The sequence below is a fragment of the Stenella coeruleoalba genome (genome assembly GCF_951394435.1).
Source record: "Stenella coeruleoalba genome assembly, chromosome: 10".
In the NCBI taxonomy this organism is placed as follows: Eukaryota; Metazoa; Chordata; class Mammalia; order Artiodactyla; family Delphinidae; genus Stenella; species Stenella coeruleoalba.
In genome coordinates this window covers 25,963,079-25,981,456 of record NC_137156.1, presented here as the reverse complement: position 1 = coordinate 25,981,456, position 18,378 = coordinate 25,963,079, and the positions used below count along the sequence as shown (strand labels likewise).

The 18,378-nt window shown below is 39.0% G+C and overlaps 1 protein-coding gene across 1 annotated transcript in view; it reads left to right on the top strand.

Moving 5' to 3' along the window:
* The window catches only part of LOC307192400 (boLa class II histocompatibility antigen, DQB*0101 beta chain-like), a 111,363-nt gene extending 99,248 nt beyond the window's left edge, over positions 1-12,115 (top strand). Inside the window, exons 8-10 of the mRNA XM_079933222.1 lie at positions 8,176-8,445; positions 9,946-10,227; positions 10,987-12,115. Of these exons, the coding sequence (XP_079789348.1) occupies positions 8,176-8,445; positions 9,946-10,227; positions 10,987-11,120 (686 nt within the window). The 3' untranslated portion in view covers positions 11,121-12,115. The remainder of the gene's footprint in view (positions 1-8,175; positions 8,446-9,945; positions 10,228-10,986) is intronic.
* Positions 12,116-18,378: the final 6,263 nt, after the last annotated feature.

Here is an 18,378-nt window from a genome sequence, read left to right as displayed (position 1 = left end):
CTTGTAACTGCATCGGGATTACCAAAATGGCTTGGTTCATTTCCGCTTCTATTTGCAGCTATACAATTTTGCTTCGTTGGGGGTAGCTTCACTTTGTATTTTCCCTTCTATTCCTTAAGGAAGACTTTTCTCTCACATCCACCAGGACTCTTCTCCCTGCCTGCATCTTTCATCCTTTATTGTCCCTGCATATCCTTCCATTATATTTTATTTGCCTCTTCTGCTCTGTAATCAATTAACCTGAAACATACCCCCTTTCCTCTTTTCATGACTCTTACTACTTCACATAAATGGAGAACTCCAATCTTTAGTTTTTAAGGTTCTTATAGATTTGTAAAACATTTTATCCATTTTCCCCACTTTTGACAACATATGGCTCCACCAATTTATGCTCTGACTATACGTTATAAACAAATCTATTGAAGCTCTTGTTGTAGTGTATTATAACAAGACTATGTAGGCTCTGAACTCCTAGGAGCAAGATCTACAAATCCCATTCATCCTGGCAATGTCAGCACCTTGAAGAATGCTTCACATAATCTTCAGCACTAATACATTTTTACTAAATTTATAGTCTTCAGAGAGAATATTCTTTTCTTTTTTGAATTCAGAATATAATTCCTGTACTCCTACTCTCACTTCTAAAAATAGTATGAAATGTTATTTGTAGGGTTGTTACAAAGATTAAATGAGATAATTGAAAACTGCTTAATCAGGACCCAAAACTATTGATTTCTTTTTCCATCATTGTCCCTGCACTTTCTCATGATAACCAGCAGGTGGAGAGATGGCCCTTAATACCTCTCTTCTTTCAATCCTGTCTCCACCAGAGATTAAATTTTTACCAGCAATGAGATATTAGCATCATAGCAATTTCCTTTCCATTTAATCCTGTCCAGGGGCTTTCCGAAGATGCCTGAAAAGGAATAAATATCCTGATTATAGCACTCTAGACCCATCTAAATCATGCTTGAAAACCAAAAGGGGAGAGTTCTTGGCAATCCACATAGCCATATCCTGTTTCTTCTCACAAACTCTAGATATTAGACCTTCCTCTCACCACATAACTCATAACTTGTCCTGACTCCACTTTCTCACAAGATCTTGAAACCAGACTAATACTAGGACCATTACAGTAGCATTATTTGGTGGAGACAAATGATGTTACTTCACTTATTGGTTGTATAGGAAGGAAAGTGAAAGAAATGAGAATTTCCATAAAGTATCTTTGTTCAGCAAATTGACCTGCTTCATCCTAGAAGAAAGAGCCTAGGACCCAGGCTAGAGAAGCAGCCTGAGATTGAAGGACTGGATCTTTTGATATTACTCCTGAAAAAAAGAAAAGAGGCAGTTGTTTTTTTTTTTAAACTGAAGTATAGTTGATTTACAATGTCATGTTAGTTTATATATATGACATATATGTATAAATATATATATAAATATATATATAAATGTATATATATATTTCAGATTCTTTTCCCTTACAGGTTATTACAAAATATTGAGTATAGTTCCCTGTGCTATACAGTAACTCTTTGTTGTTTATCTATTTTTTATATAGTAGTGTGTATATGTAAATCCCAGACTCCAATTTATCCCTCCCCTTCCCCCCATTTCCCCTTTGGTAACCATATGTTTATCTTCTATGTCTGTGAGTCTAGAAAAGAGATGGTTCTAAAAACCTCTGCATTTCCTTTCCCTACTCATCCAATAGTAGTACCCTTACAGGTTTGTGAAGACACCAGCCCTCCAGTCTCACTCTCACCTCCCTAGAATTGAAGCTCTTCTTATGCCTATATGACACCTGGGTTACCAACAGTTGATTTTGCTGCTTTGCATTTGTATATCTCAGTTCATCACTTTACTAAAGAAGTAACTGCTCTGCTCAGCCTCTAAGACCTTTTATACAACAGGTCCTCTCTGCCTATCTGCTCTTATTCCACACTGTTCTTCAATGTGGACATTCACTCCAGGCAATCAGGGCTTCTCCTAAAATTTCTTCATTCCTCCTTCCTCCAGTACTTCCAACCCTAAGCCAGTACTGTTTTTGCTCATATGATTCATGATTGTTCCTTTTCCACTGCTGTTCTTCTGAATCATATCTTCCTCCTTCTCTGATTCAAGTCTCACTTCTGCAAACGAACTACATTTTCAAGTTTCTTCTAAATACTCCAACCTATATGAATATACCCTTTTTCTACTATGTTTAAACTTGATTACCTTAAAATAATACCCATTTGTATTTTCATTGCAGTTATAAATGTCTGTCTTCTTTTTTTCTTTTTTTAAATTGAAGTATAGCTGCTGTACAATACGTTGCATGTGTACAATACAGTGATTCACAATTTTTAAAGGTTGTACTTCCTTTATAGTTATTATAAAATATTGACTATATTCCTAGGGTTGTATATTCTTGCAGCTTATTTTACACCTAATAGTTTGTACCTCTAAATCCCGTACCCCTATGTTGCCCCTCCCCAGTGTGATACAACACAGCCATTTCAAGGCTATGATGAGAACTAAGTGAACTAAAGCGTCTGGAAGTACATAATCAGTGCCTTGTAGAAAATAAATGATAATTCATTCTTTGATTTTCCCTTCATTTGTCTGTGCAACCAGAGTTGGGATAGTAGATCTCATTCACAGTCCCCATCGCTTCTAGGTCAGGAACAGCAGGGAGATACCAGCATCACAGCTTTTTATTTGTGCTTGTTAATCATAGCCAGGGACTTCCTACATAGGTATGAAAAGTCAGGCATCATGTCTCTATCAAAATGCCTATCTCCTCCAATCCTCACTCCACACTTTGCTTTACTCTGCAAATACTCTTTCCTCGCTAACCACTTAATCATGTCCTAATTCATTCCTCTAAAGGATATTTCTGGCTTTTATTATCAACATCTAACTTAGTCATTCTGTCCTTTCCTGATTTCTACCCAAGACTTTAAATAAGACCTTCTGGTCAGATGTATCTGCTGGAGATAAGTGATGCTGCCTCATTCTTTATCCCTATTGGTTATAGGGAAAAAACCCCCCAAACAGTTATCTGAGGAAGGATGTGGTTTTTCCAGCAAATCTTTCTCTTTCTCTTTCTTTCTCCAAAATGTCTCACTCAGAAGGAAAGAACCAACTCACAGGCTGATAAAAGGGATGATTTTTCTATCTCCAAAAGGAAAGAAAAGATACTTCTAAAAGATCTCATGTTCCTCCCTTATTCATCAAATATCAGTTTTTTTATATTATACATGACTAGGAGTCCTATATTGTTTATTCCTACTGTCATCACACTTTGTTGTCACACTCTTTGCCCAACCCCTCATAACTAACCTTGGGTTGCTGAAAGTTTTCCTAGTTAATATTTTTTTCTAATCTCATTCCCATCTTTCTAAAAGATGTAATTTTACCATTTTTACAATGACTTATCTAGCATAGTTTAACTCTGCATATCCACTCTCTCATATTGCCCAACATTATTTAGGTAGGATTACAATTCTGTCAAAAAGGACTCTTCACCACCTACTGCCTCCTGACCACTCCCTCCCTCCTACACATATGATTTCACTGTGGTTCCTATTCCCCACATGTCTCTAAACAACCTGAAACATGACCCCTTCCTCTATGTTCTAAGTCTCACTTCCTCCAGAACTCACGTCTCTACAAATGCTTCCTTGTTATTGTAAATTATGTTTTTACTTGGTTTTAATTATTTTGTTTTATCAATTTGGATTTTGATTGTTTTTTTTATAGATGTTTCTACTGTAGGTCTTGTAACATTGTTTTACTTTAATTTTATATTTCTGTCTTTATTGTGGGTTCTAGTTTTCTTAAAAGTACGATCTAAATCATATATATCTTTTTATCCCTAGCATGTGGCTCCAACAATTTCTCCTACATAGACACAGATAACTATTCCTTCCTAGAAAATGAGAGGATGAACTGATTAGTGACCAAGGGTTAACCAGTCCCAGGATCATGTCCCAGATGACACTCTGTGCTCCTTATTTTATAATTTATTATTAATCACAAAAGATTTTCTGGATGCTTGCTCTTTGGGTCTTTTGAATGTCCTTTATTCTACTTTCTCCCAGTCCTCAATATATCCACAAAAAGTCTCATGAAAACTGTATTCTGATATTTTATAGAATTACCTATTTCAGACCCTCTTGAGATTGATCTCTCATCTCCTCATTCTTCTGTACCAAATGAAGTGCAAAGGGTCTAGTGTTAGCCATGTGCTTATTTTGGGCCTCTGGTCAGGAGCTTTCCTAGAATATCCTGTGGGAATCAATAGCTTTGCCCCAGTGTTTTCCCATTATTTTCCCATTATTCACTATCCCTATTTAATGCTGCTGCTGAGGTATTTCTTCTTTTCTTGACTAGACTTTGGTAATCCTGGCCCATGGCACCATCTTGGTTCATTCTCCATATCTTATTGTCCTTCTATGGCTCACATGTGCTACTTCCTGTGAACCATCTGTGCTCTTGGTCACAGAACACAATGCTCAGCTTTTTCCCCAGGTCCTATTCCTTCTCCCAAACATTTGCATTTAAAAAATGTTTCTTCTCGGGCTTCCCTGGTGGCGCAGTGGTTGAGAGTCTGCCTGCCGATGCAGGGGACACGGGTTCGTGCCCCGGTCCGGGAAGATCCCACATGCCGCGGAGCAGCTGGGCCCGTGAGCCATGGCCGCTAAGCCTGCGCGTCCGGAGCCTGTGCTCCGCAACGGGAGAGGCCACAACAGTGAGAGGCCCGCGTACCGCAAAAAAAAAAAAAAAACAAAAACACACACACACAAAAAATGTTTCTTCTCTATCTCCCTTTTCTACACTTACCTTCTTTTATCTGCCCTAATATTCACAAAAATATTTCCAGTTCTCTTGGGACCTTTCATTAAAAAAAAAATGTTGAGGCAGTCCAAGATGCCCATGTAGGAAGACCCTGAACTCACCTCCCATGAACACACTGAATCTACTGCTCTATATGAAACAGTTTCCTCTGAAAAAGACCTGAAGTAGCGGAGCAGCTACTTCACATTGCAGACAAGAAAAGGGCCACACGGAGGTAGGTAGGAGAGGCTGAGACTAGGTCTCGCCATAAACCCCAACCCTGACGCAGCAACCGTAATAGGGAGGGAACCCATAGGCCTAGAGATTCTTTCTGAGAAGCAAAGTGTTCGTACCTCGACAAGGCATCCAACTTTTAGTACCTGTACCTGAGAGACAACCCTCCAAAACATCTGGCTTTGAGAACCTACAAGACCTGTGGGACACTGGCAAACTGAGAAGACACGCTTAAAAGGGCTTATGCACAGATTCACTTGCCCCAGGGTCTAACACAGACGCAGTCATTTCAAAAGGGCCCAGACTTTACTGAAAAAGATTTATTGCTAATCTTTTTTTTTAAACATCTTTATTGGAGTATAATTGCTTTACAATGGTGTGTTAGTTGCTGCTGTATAACAAAGTGAATCAGCTATATATATACATATATCCCCATATCCCCCTCCTCTTGCGTCTCCCTCCCACCTTCCCTATCACACCCCTCTAGGTGGTCACAAAGCACCAAGCTTATCTCCCTGTGCTATGCAGCTGCTTCTCACTAGCTATCTACTTTACATTTGGTAGTGTATATATGCTTCTTATGAACCTAGGGGCAGGACAGGAATAAAGACGCAGATGTAGAGAATGGATTTGAGGACACGGGGTCGGGGAAGGGTAAGCTGGGACGAAGTGAGAGAGTAGCATGGACATATAGACACTACCAAATGTCAAATTGTTAGTGGGAAGCAGCTGCACAGCACAGGGAGATCAGCTCTGTGCTTTGTGACCACCTAGAGGGGTGGGATAGGGAAGATGGGAGGGAGACGCAAGAGGGAGGAGATATGGGGATATATGTATATGTATAACTGTTTCACTTTGTTATAAAGCAGAAACTAACACACCATTGTAAAGCCATTATACTCCAATAAAGATGTTTAAAAAAAACATATATATCTATGGAATCTAAAATTCAAAAAATTTGAGTTATTTGTCCAGTGCCACATTGTTAGTTCTAGAACTTAGATTATATTATCAAGTCTGAGTATATAGAAATTCCCTTTCTTCTAAGTCAGCATACCCCTTTTGTGTTAGATTTATATATACCACATTATTATATATAAAATGTTCTGCTCTTATTTGCTCAAAATGGTAACTAGTGATTAAATTATTTGAAGACAATGCCAAATGATGATGAAGATATTACTTGCTTTAGGAAGTTAAGGAATAAAAAGATCTTGTGAGCTTGCTATCATAGGGTTATAAAAATAAAAATGTCAATATATTTATTGAGTATTTATTATATGATCAGCACTAGGAAGTGCCACTCTTTAATTTCACACTTAAAAATATACTGTGAGGGGCTTCCCTGGTGGCGCAGTGGTTGGGAGTCCGCCTGCCGATGCAGGGGACACGGGTTCGTGCCCCGGTCCGGGAGGATCCCACATGCCGCAGAGCGGCTGGGCCCGTGAGCCATGGCCGCTGAGCCTGCGTGTCCGGAGCCTGTGCTCCGCAACGGGAGAGGCCACAACAGTGAGAGGCCCGCGTACTGCAAAAATAAATAAATAAGTAAAATTATATATATATATATATATATATATATATACTGTGAGGGATATACTATCATCAAATCTGTTTTGGAGATCAAGAAAAAAGGCTCATGGATGCTAAAACTGACATAAGTAGAAGAGCTCATCTTCAAATTCAGAAGTTCTGATTCTACAGCTTGGGATTCTAACCACCATTAGTGGATAGTGGCTTGATTGTGTCTGAATTACTGACAAAATTTCTGATGTTCATATGCACAGTGTGTGTCTTGGACGTGTGTGTGTGTGTGTGTGTGTGTGTGTGTGTGTGTGTGGAGGGGTGCTGCAAGGTCTGCTAGATCCAATACAAAAGAGACATACCTACTGTATAGCACAGGGAACTCTGCTCAATGTTATGTGGCAGCCTGGATGGGAGGGGCGTTTGGGGGAGAATGGTTACATGTATATGTAGGGCTGAGTCGCTTTGCTGTGCACCTGAAACTATCACAAATTGTTAATCGGCTATACTCTTATATAAAATAAAAAGTTAAATAAATAAAATAATAAAATAAAAAATAAGATGTAAATGTCTCTTTTTTGTTGTTATTGACAAAAAAGAGACATTTACATTAAAAAAAGAGACATTTACAAAAAAAGAGACATTTACATTCATTCTGCATTTATTAGTTGAAAAGTCCATATGTGTCCACACTTTCTGCAGCCTGCCATGGGCATGTGTTAAAGAATACAAAGAAGAAGTACTAAATATCCTCCTCCTTCTGAGGCTACATTAGCAAGTTGGGCTAAGGTTGCCAAATTAAATACAGGATGCTCAGTTAAATCTGAAGTTGTGATAAACAACAGTAATTTATCAAAATCGAAATTTCACTGGGAATCCTGTATTTTTATTTCCTAAATCTGGCAACCTTAAGTTGGGGACAAGAACTGGACAAACAGTGCTAACCATACAAGCTACAGTGAGCAGTAACTTCACACATTTTAATTTTGTAATGCTGTTGTCATGTGTTGATAAGATACTTGAGAATTTCTGAACAGTAAAATAGACCTGGTCTGACCCAGAGTACCCTTCTTTCTGCCATCATTTCTAGGTGATGGTCTCTACTTAAAGTCTGGGGACCTGCTCATTTTTTTGTAAACGGTCTATATGAGAATATCATCATCTTCTTAGTTTCTCCCCTTCTAAGGAGACTTGACTACAGAAACAAGTTCTACATCTGGCCAAGGGTGGTAATTTGATGCCTACTTGTATTGTTGGAACTAGGAGACAAAGTTAGAAAATGAAATCGTTGAGGCAGGAACAGGAATAAGATGTCTGTGGCTGTAATTTACTACTATAGATAAGTAGTGGACCAGAGGCAGAGAAATTAAGAAAAAAGATGATGTGAAGGATAAACTATGACTTTGCAATTGGTTGGCAAGCAAAGAAATAAATAAACCTTGGTCCTGAACAAATTAATTTTCCTGGAAAAACAGCTCTTCAGTGGGTCTGGATTCTTAAAAAATATAAATTTCAGTGGGACCAAGATTTTCAACAAATGTAATGTCGGCTGCCGCTTGGGGCTGAGGCCTGACTGAGCGGCGGTGTCTCCCGCAGAGAATTTCCTGCTCCAGTTTAAGAGCTACTGTTACTTCACCAACGGCACGGAGCGGGTGCGGTGCATGACCAGACACATCTATAACCGGGAGGAGTACGTGCGCTTCGACAGCGACGTGGGCGAGTACCGGACGGTGACCGAGCTGGGCCGGCGGACCGCCGAGTACTGGGACAGCCAGAAGGACCTCCTGGAGCAGAAACAGGCCAAGGCGGACACGTACTGCAGACACAACTACGGGGCTGTGGAGTGCTTCACGGTGCAGCGGCGAGGTGAGCGCGGGGCTGGGCGGCCAGCGGGCGGGGGCGCAGTGCGTGTGAGTGTGTGTTTGAAACAAGGACAGAGACAGAGAGACACAGAGAAGGAGACAGAGGAGACTGCGTTCGGTAGGCGGGGAGTGTGTAGGGCTGTGAGCAAGTACAAGTTAGGCGGGTTCCTGTGAGAGCCTGTTGTCTGGAGACCGTGTGTGATTTCGTCAGTGACTGTGAGAGGGGAGAGAGCGTGTGTGGTGTGGGGAGGCCCGGGAGGGAGGGGAGGTGTGGCGGGAGGGGTGCAGGAGGGAGGCTCCGGGCGTCCTTGGTGGTCCCTGTGGGGGAGGGGAGGGAGGGGAGGGGAAAGGGGAGGGGAGGGGATAGGGGAGGGGAGGGGAGGGGAAAGGGGAGGGGAGGGGAGGGGAAAGGGGAGGGGAGGAAACCCCAACTGGGGTGGGCGGTTAGAGATGCGGGAGGGACTTCAAGGTGTCTATGGTTGGGGGAAGGTTTGGGGGAGGAGAGGTGAGGAAAGTGAAAGGATTGGGAGCCTGTGAGGAGAAGAGTCACAGCGTGCTCTGGGTACACACCCTCTTACTCCTGACACCCCGGAAATAAGTGTGCCGCGTCTGTCTGTGTGTAGGAGCACTTCACTGAGAAAAAGGTGTCAGACTACTTTTTGACAGGTGCGGGCAGGGGAGCCTCTGCGGCTCCTCTGATCTTCCTGAGACTTCTTCTAGGTCTAAATTTTTCGCCTTTTTTTTTTCTTAGCCTATATATTTTTACATAGTTGAAATGACTGTGTAATCAGCTTTTGAATTATAATTGTGTTAACACACTGATGTTACTATTTTTATAACGCTAATAGTGTTCGAGTAGTTACATAATATTTCTTTTTATAAGTGTAACAATTCACCTCACAATCTCCTTTATCAGATCTTGTTTCAAAGATATATAGTGCCAAGTACTCAGTTAAAAGTTACATTTTTTATTTTAAATTTATATTTCTTTGATTCCTAAAGTTCTTGAATATCTCTCACATATTTATTGGCCCCTTGTTACTGCTCTATTATTTATTCTCTATTATTTCTGGGGTCCTGGTGTTTTTCTCAGTGATATAGATTCTCTATGCAGCAAAATTAACACTGTTGATATTTGATTCAGCTTTCTATCCGTAAGAGACAGAGCCTGGATTTGAACCCAGGCAACATGGATTCAGAAATGACACTTTTAATTAAATGCCTTGCAAAGAGTTGTAAACACATCAACAATAAACTGCTTCATGCAATGGGAAAAAAAGACACACAAGTATCCTCAGCATCTCTAAAATCTAATGGGTCCATGCGGTAAGGGTTAAATTCAGGATCATGGTACTAACTCCTAAAGTTGGGCCACATGGCCACCTTTGAGGGAGACCTGCCCAAGGCTGCAGTCTGGGACTGGAGAGTGGATGCAGAAAGGCAGCCAACCAACAAGACTTACTCTGTCTCCCTCACTTATCCCCTCTACCTTTTTCTCTCCTAGTGGCGCCTACAGTGACTGTGTATCCTGCAAAGACACAGCCCCTGCAACACCACAACCTCCTGGTCTGCTCTGTGAATGGTTTCTATCCAGGCCATGTTGAAGTCAGGTGGTTCCGGAACGGCCAGGAAGAGGAGGCGGGGGTGGTCTCCACAGGCCTGATCGCTAATGGAGACTGGACCTTCCAGACCATGGTGATGCTTGAAACAGTCCCTCAGAGTGGAGAGGTCTACACCTGCCAAGTGGAGCACCCCAGCCGGACCAGCCCTGTCACAGTGGAATGGAGTGAGAAGCTTTCTGGCCTCATAAGTTCCCCAGCCACCAAGGAGGGGGTTTTGATTACCACTGATTGTCAGGTTTCTCCTCTCCCTGAACCATATTTTTATTTGCTTCATGTTCTTCTCTTTTTCAGCACAAGTTACTGGGAGTAGCCCTGTGATATCCTGTGATAGAAACCCTCTGATAGTTTGTAGATATCCTTTGATAGTTTCTATAAATACCTATACCCACTGGTGAGACAATTCTGCCTGGCAGGCAGAGAAGAAGTGTCCCTGTTCTGAGCCTCCATGATAGCACAATTCATGGTCACCCCATTGCCCAAGGCACCAGACCCTTGGGCAATGTAAGGCTGGGCTTGTGCTTCTGACACTGTTTCTCTGAGATGTTCCCTGTGATCTGAGAAGGGGCACATCCTCTACAATGTAGGGACCTTCCTGACATGAGGGGAGTCCAACCTCAGTTCTGCCTTTTATTAGCTCTGCCACCCTAGACAAGCTCCTTAACCTCATTCAGCCCCAGGGTCCTCATCTATCAGATACTGAAGTCTTGTGGCCTTATGTCAGGGCTGTAATATTTAAATGAATTCAGTGCCTTAACCTTGAAGCTACTCAGTGTGATTTAAAGATGTTTTCCTGGGAATGGACAATTACTCTATTTCTTCCAGGGAAGCCTTCTTTCCCCATTCTCAAAGCTCTCAGTCTTAGAGACTGAAATAGAGAAGTTGGATTTGGGATAAAAATCACTAAAACTAGCCTCTTTTCCCAGGGGCACAGTCTGAATGTGCTCAGAGCAAGATGCTGAGTGGAACTGGGGGCTTTGTTCTGGGTCTGCTCTTCCTTGGGGTGGGGCTGTTCATCTACTTCAGGAATCAGAAAGGTAAGGAACCTGTTGGCAGCTGAGACTCCCAACAGACGTTTTGGGGAAGAAATATGACTTTGACCGGTTAGTTCTCTCTATATCAATGACCCTGTATAAAATCTTTCTTTACCTAGTTGACCTCAAATTTCCTGGAAATCCAGAAATTGACAGTCCATGGTTAGCTGTGGTTGAAACATAAAAGGTGATGGCCTACAGAGATAAGAAAAAGGTTAACATGCATGGAGATTTTGGGTGGAGATCCTGGGGCAAATGCAGGAAGAGACACGGGGTGATGAAATTACACTGGATTTGTGTGACAGAAGCTTCATCCTCTCAGTGTCTGTTCTCTCTACCCTGGCATCATGTGAAGTGGGTTGTGGTGTTAGAGAAGTCTTAGGAGAGTTGTCTGGGCCCAGGGACATTGTGTTTGGGGATAGATTTACCTCCGTATCTTTTAAGTATATATCTTCCCTCCTCTTTTCCAGAACATCCTGCACTTCAGCCAACAGGTAATGCTCTTTAACTCTCTTTTAGGATCATATTTAGTCTCGCTATAACAGATGGTAGAAGTGACAAGACAGGAGACAGAAATAATGAGAAAGACTTTGGATCTGACTTCTGATCAAGCAGTTTACATTAAAGCTTCTTCTCTCCACTAAACAGAGGGCTTGAACTCTAAGAGTGGCTTTGGCTCAGGGAGACTTAAGAATTTTTCCCCTTCTTACTGCAGTGCTTTAACATGAAGGCCTGAGAAACAGAGAGAGGGAAAAAAGCTGCTTGTAAAGTTAAGACAGGAAATGACACTGTCCTCTGTCTCCTGCAGGACCACCTCCGCTGAAGAACCTTCTGTCCCGGCTTCTTCATGGCCTAAACAGGTCTCCTGCTTAGCTCTTATTCTTCCAAAACGAGAGTGTTTATCAGGATCTGGTTTGCTCCTGGTTGAGTGACCCTGCAGAAAACGTCCTTCTTGCTGGTTTCCTCAGCCCCTGCGTTTGACCTGGACATTCCTCCTATTGTTTGCAACACCTTATCTTCATTCTTTCCTGGTTCCCTCTGTTTTCAATCTTTACTGCCTCCTGTGCACCTGATCTCATCTTCTGTCCATATTATTATATAATGTTTTTCTCAAATAAATATGGAGTAACAATCATCTGCTTCATACAGTTTCAAGGAAAGAAGAAGAAAGAAAAGAGAAAGGGAGGATTTCATCGCAAAACTATTAATGGTTATTATTTATATTCCTGAATTTTGGTCACTTGTGGAACTGGAGGTTTCCTTGTTTCTCTCCCTGTTTTTTCCTCGAGTTTTCTGCATTTTGTCATTAGGCATGTTTTCCTGAGCTAGGAGAAAGCCCTTAATTGACCCTATCATGACGGTTTCCTGCATCTTTGTAATCTCAAAGATAAGCACACTTTATAAAAATCTGTTATTATTTAAAAATTGCGAAATTTATAATCATGCTCTTTTTCTCTTTTTCCATGATTTTTAAAGAAAGTATCTAATCCTGGGTTAGTTCACACCTTGATCACCTCTTTAATTAGACTAATGGTGGGCTTCAACATTTGTCTTTTTCTGTCACTCAGATAAACATCAGTGACATGCTGACTCTTTGGCTGGGATGCATTCTTCCCCATAAATAGGTTTTGGAAGGCCATCAGGACAGAGCCACAACTCATGTCAATAAGATGCATTTCTGAGGCCCTCCAGTTTCTGTCACAAACTTACTGTCTTTCAAGGGAAAATCCTGTATGGATCTTATCTCAGCAGAAATCAGAGACAATTCTGAGAAACAAAGGAAAATTTATGAATACAGGGATGTTCATTCAAACAATGAAATATCCTGCAGTTGGAAGACAAATGAGAATCTCTGTTATGGAATAATCCCCAAAATGCACTTTCAGTAGGTATAAGAGATTTGTATAGTATACAACATTTAAAAAAAATAAGATACAGGAGGAGAATAGAAATATATAACTATACCCATTCTATCTATCTATCTATCACTTACTTACATTTGTAAATATAAACAATGGCAGGATTTTTTTAAAAAAATGGTTGCCTTTAGGGCCAGATGAGAGAATAGGTTGAAGGGGACAAATATGAAAGCCAGACTTTTTGGAATATATTTAATAGTTTTAACTTGAGGGACATTCAAATATTTTATGTAATAAAAAATTTAAATCAAAAGTTTAACAAGGAGATACATAAAAACTAAAAACAAACTGGAATGATTAAAACAAACTTGACAAAAAGTATATGATGGGAAACAAGCTAGAAAAGTAAATCAAACTTTTTTTGACCCTTGCATAAAAGATTGTGGAACTATAATTGTAAATAAGTATATAGTTCTAAATTCCAAAGACTTTAATAATGTAAGCGAGTTGGATAGGCTCAGAGAAAGGTAATTAAACTGGTTAAGAAGATGGTGGGTTCTGCTATTGTATTCCATCTGAAGAGTCAGTTTCAAATGTAAATCAAATCTAAACAGTAGTTAATAGATTCAGAAGTTTATTTCAAAGTAATAGTTGAATTCTCCACAGTCAGACATAACTATTATTTTATTTTCAAGCAAATTAAAAGCTTATTTTTGCATATGTTAATTATACTGTGTTATTTGTGTGAAACAGGTTATCATCCTGTAGGAGTTTGATAAACCAGTAGTCATGTCTGCAATGTGCATACAGTTGGGATAAGTTCTATTTGATCCCAGGGTTGCACCTTCACTGTCACTTTGTTCTCTGGGATGAAAAAATAAGTTGTCTCAGTTTATTTGAGACCTGTGGTGGGAAATGATAAGGTAGAAGTAAAGTATACGGTATGCATATATCTATGAAGATGGTTTCTAGCAAGTAGCAGATAATCCAATCTAACTGGCTTTACTTTTCTTTAAGTTATTTATCTCACATAACAGATAGACCCAAGGTAGGGAATCTCCAGAGTTGGTCAATTCATCAGGCCAGTTGCATCACCAATGATCTTAAAGGCAAGAAAAGAGAACTGTTTCTTCTCGTGTGGTTTTATAAGGAGCAACCAAACTTCTTGCAGAGTTTTCCCAATAGACCGACTTCCCCACACATTCGGAGGACCATGGATTACAACGGTAGGCTCAGACAAACCTTGATTCATCCTTTGTGACATGGGCCTGCCTCCCGTGATACACAAGGGAAGAAAAGGTTTAAAATCATCTTTTTTAGAGAGAAAGAAATGGTCCATGGGTAAGGAGGATGATTTTAGGGTATGGAAGTATTAGATTGTGTTTTTAGTGATTTCCTTATGAAGGATGATAGATATTTAATGGACAGCATCATTGCAAGGATTTTTTTTTAGCATTGAGACTTAAATATCAGCCGTAAGCCACTTCCTTGCCCCCAAAAAGCAAGCAAGCAGGAGGATTATTTACTTGATTTTAGAGCATATACTGACTCTTAATTTTGTGAGGAAAAGTATATTTTCCAGGGAAATTTTTTTTAAAGACACATAATGAGGAATGACTCACTTTTTAAAATGCTAAAACCTATTATACCTCTATTTCATTAAGCACTTTTTGGCATTCATTCATTATTTGTTATACACACCAGTAAAACAAAGTCCAGAATTAGATCCCTGGACATTTGAGGTTTAGATTTGTATAGAGAGTTTCAAGTTGTTTGTCAGGTATAGCGCATACTCATTCCTTTAAACAAAATGGATACTTCACAAATATGCATGTGCAGATGTTCATAGCAACATTAGTTATTATAACACAAAACTGGAAACAAGCCTAGTATCCATCAGTCAGTGAATGGAAAAACAAAATGCACTGTATCTATACAATGGAAAACTATTTAGCAATAAAAAAGAACAAGTGAAACACATTTAAAGGAATTGATGATACATGATGCAAAATGGATGAACTTCAAAAATATACTAAGTGAAATAAGCCAGACACAAAAGACTACTTGTCACATGATTCCATTTACATGAAACATCTAGAAAAGGCAAATTTATAGACTGAAAGCGAATCAGTGGGTCTCTAGGGCTTGGGGTGGGGGTGGGAATTAACTGTAAACAGGAAACTTTTTGGGGTGACAGAAATGTTCTAAAACTGGATTGTGGTGATAGTTGCACATATCTATAAAATTACTAGAAATTTCCCAGTTGAGTATGATGTAAACTGTGGGTTTGCCATAATTAGCCTTTATTATGTTCAGCTCTGTTACTTCTAGATCCATTTTATTGAGAGTTTTAATCATAAATAGGTATTGAATCTTGTTAACTGCTTTTCATACATTTATTTAAATAATCATGTAAGTTTTATCCTTCAGTTTTTAATATGGTGTATCATGTTGATTGATCTGCTGATGTTGAAACATCCTTTCATCCCTGTAATAAATCCCACATCATGGTGTATGGTCCTTTTAATGTATTGTTGCATTTGGTTTGTTAATATTTTGTGGAGGATTTTTACATGTATGTTCATCACAGAAATTGGCCTGTAATTTTTTTTGTGTGTGTTGTATCTCGTTTTTCTATCAGGGCAATGTTGAATCATAAAATGAGTTAGGAAGCATTCCTTCCTCTTCAATTTTTTGGAATAATTTGAGAACAGTACGTATTAAATCATTGAATGTTTGGTAGACTTCATCTGTGAAGCCATCTGGTCTTGGATTTTTGTTTTTTGAGAGGTTTTTGATTACTCTTTCAATCTCTGGGCTGGTGGTTGGTCTATCAGATTTTCTGTTTCTTCATGAGTCAGTCTTGGAAGGCTGGGTGATTCTAGGAATATGTTTATTCTTCTAGGTTGTCCAATTTGTAGGTGTATAATGTTCATAATATTCTATTATAGTTCTTTGTATTTCTGTGTTATCCGTTGTTATTTCTCCTCTTTCATTTCGGATTTTATTTATCAGATCCTTTTCTCTCTCTCTCTCTTTTTTTTTTTTCTTAGTCTAGCTAAAGATTTGAGAATTAAAAAAGAAAAAGTTTTGCCAATTTTGTTTATCTTTTCAGTGAATCAGCTCTTAGTTTCATTGATCCTTTCTGTTGCCTTTTTACTCTCTATTTCATTTATTTCCACTCAGATCTTTAATATTTGCTTCCTACTGTCTTTGGCATTCATTTATTCTTCTTTTTCTAGTTCCTTTAGGTGTAAGGTTAAATTGTTTATTTGAGATTTTTCTTGCTTCTTGAGGTAGGCCTGTATTGCTATAAATGTCCCTCTTAGTATTTCTTTTGCTGCATCCAAAGGTTTTGGTATTACATATTTTAATTTTCATTTATCTTTAGGTACTTTAAAAATTTCTTCTTTGATTTCTTCATTGACCTAACGGTTATTTGGTAGCATGTTGTTCAGTCTCTGCGTATTGGTGATTTTTCCAGCTTTCTTCTTGTAGTTGATTTCTATTTTCATACCACTGTGATCAGCAAAGATGCTTGCTATGATTTGAATCTTCTTAAATTTATTGAGACTTGTTTTGTGTCTCAACATATGGTTTATTCTTGAGAATGTTCCATGTGCACTTGAGAAGAATGTGTATTGTGCTGCATTTGGATGGAACGTCTTTACAAATATTTAAAATCCATCTAGCCTAATGTTTTATTTAAAGCCACTGTTTCTTTGTTGATTTTCTGTCTATATGGTCTATCCACTGATATAAGTGCAGTGTTAAAGTCCCCTACCATTATTGTGTTGAGTGTTGATTTCTCCCTTTAGATAGATTAATACTTGGTTTATATATTTTGGTGCTCCTGTGTTATGTGCACATATATTAATAACAGTTTTGTCTTCTTAATGAATTGTTCCCCTTATCATTATAAAATGTCCATCTTTGTCTCTTTATCTTTTTTGGCTTGATGTGTGTTTTGTCTGATATGAGTGAGGCTCCACCCATTTCCTTTTGGCTGCCATTTCCTTGGAGTATCATCTTCCATCCCTTCACTTTGAGCCTGTTTGTCTTTATAGCTGAGGAGAGTCTCCTTAGAGGCAGCATATAGTTGGGTCTTGTGTGTTAATCCATCCATCCACTGTGTGCCTTTGATTGGTGAATTCAATTCATTTACATTTAGGGTGATTACTGATAAATGAAAACCTAGCACTAACATTTTGTCTTCTCTTTTCTGGTTGCTCTATATCTCCATTATTTCTTTTCTTTGTGTCTCTGTCTGCCATTTTAGTTTGGCGGTTTTGCATAATGTTTTTCTCAGTTTCCTCTTTTTTGTTTCGTGTGTCTGCTCTAGGTTTATGTCTTTTGGTTACCTTGAGGTTTGTATAGAATGTCTTACAGATAAAATAGTCCTTTTTCTGTTGATAGCATCGTATCTCCATTTGCCCATATGGGTTCCATCCTTCTCCTCTTGTTCTCTTATGTTTCTGTTGTCTAAAATTATCCCTTTCCATGTTGTGAGCTTGTTACCAAATTGAGGCAGCTATAGCTGTTTTTACTGCTTTTTTTCCTACCTTTCCCCTTCATGCTATAATGAAGTGTTTTAAGATCTGTTGTGATATAGAGTTGCAATTTTCTGATTCTGTCTGTCAGTATATCACCTTACTTAAAGTTTTGTATACTTTTGCCTTTATGTCTCAGGTAGAAGGGCACTTTCAACTTTTCTTGTAAGGTTTATGTTGGTGACCTCCTGCGGCTTTTGTTTGTCTGGGAAAGCCTTTACTTCTCCTTCATATCTGAATGATAACTTTGCTGGATAGAGTATTCTTGGCTGACAGTTTTTACCTTTCAGAAGTTTGAGTTTGTCATTTCACCTTTCTGTCGAGTTTCTGCTGAGAAACCTGCTGATAGTCTAATGAGGGTTCCTTTGGAGTATACCATCCTTTTTCCTTGGCTGCCTTTAAAATTCTTTCTTTGTCATTAATTTTTGAGAGACTTAATGTAATGTGTCTTGCAGAGGTCTTTTTGCATTGAGATAATTAGGTTTGTTCTTAGCTTTGTGGACTTGCATATCCAGTTCCTTTCACAGGTTTAGGAATTTCTCAGCTATTATTTCGTTGAATAAACTCTTTGCTCCCTTCTCCCTCTTTTTTTATTTTTTTTTGTGATACCCATTATCCTAATTTTCCCTTTGTAAAAGAGTCAAATAATTCTGATAGAATTTCTGCATTTATTTTTAGATCTTGAGTCTCTTTTCTCTTCTACTTGTATCATTTCTAGATTTCTGTCTTCAAACTCATTAAGTCTCTCTTCCATATGGTCTCCTCTATTTCCAATGCTTTTAATGCATTCTTCATCTCATTTATTGATTTCTTCAGCTCTAGGATTTCTGTTTTTTTCTTTTTAGAGTTTCTACCTCTTTTGTAAATATTCCTTA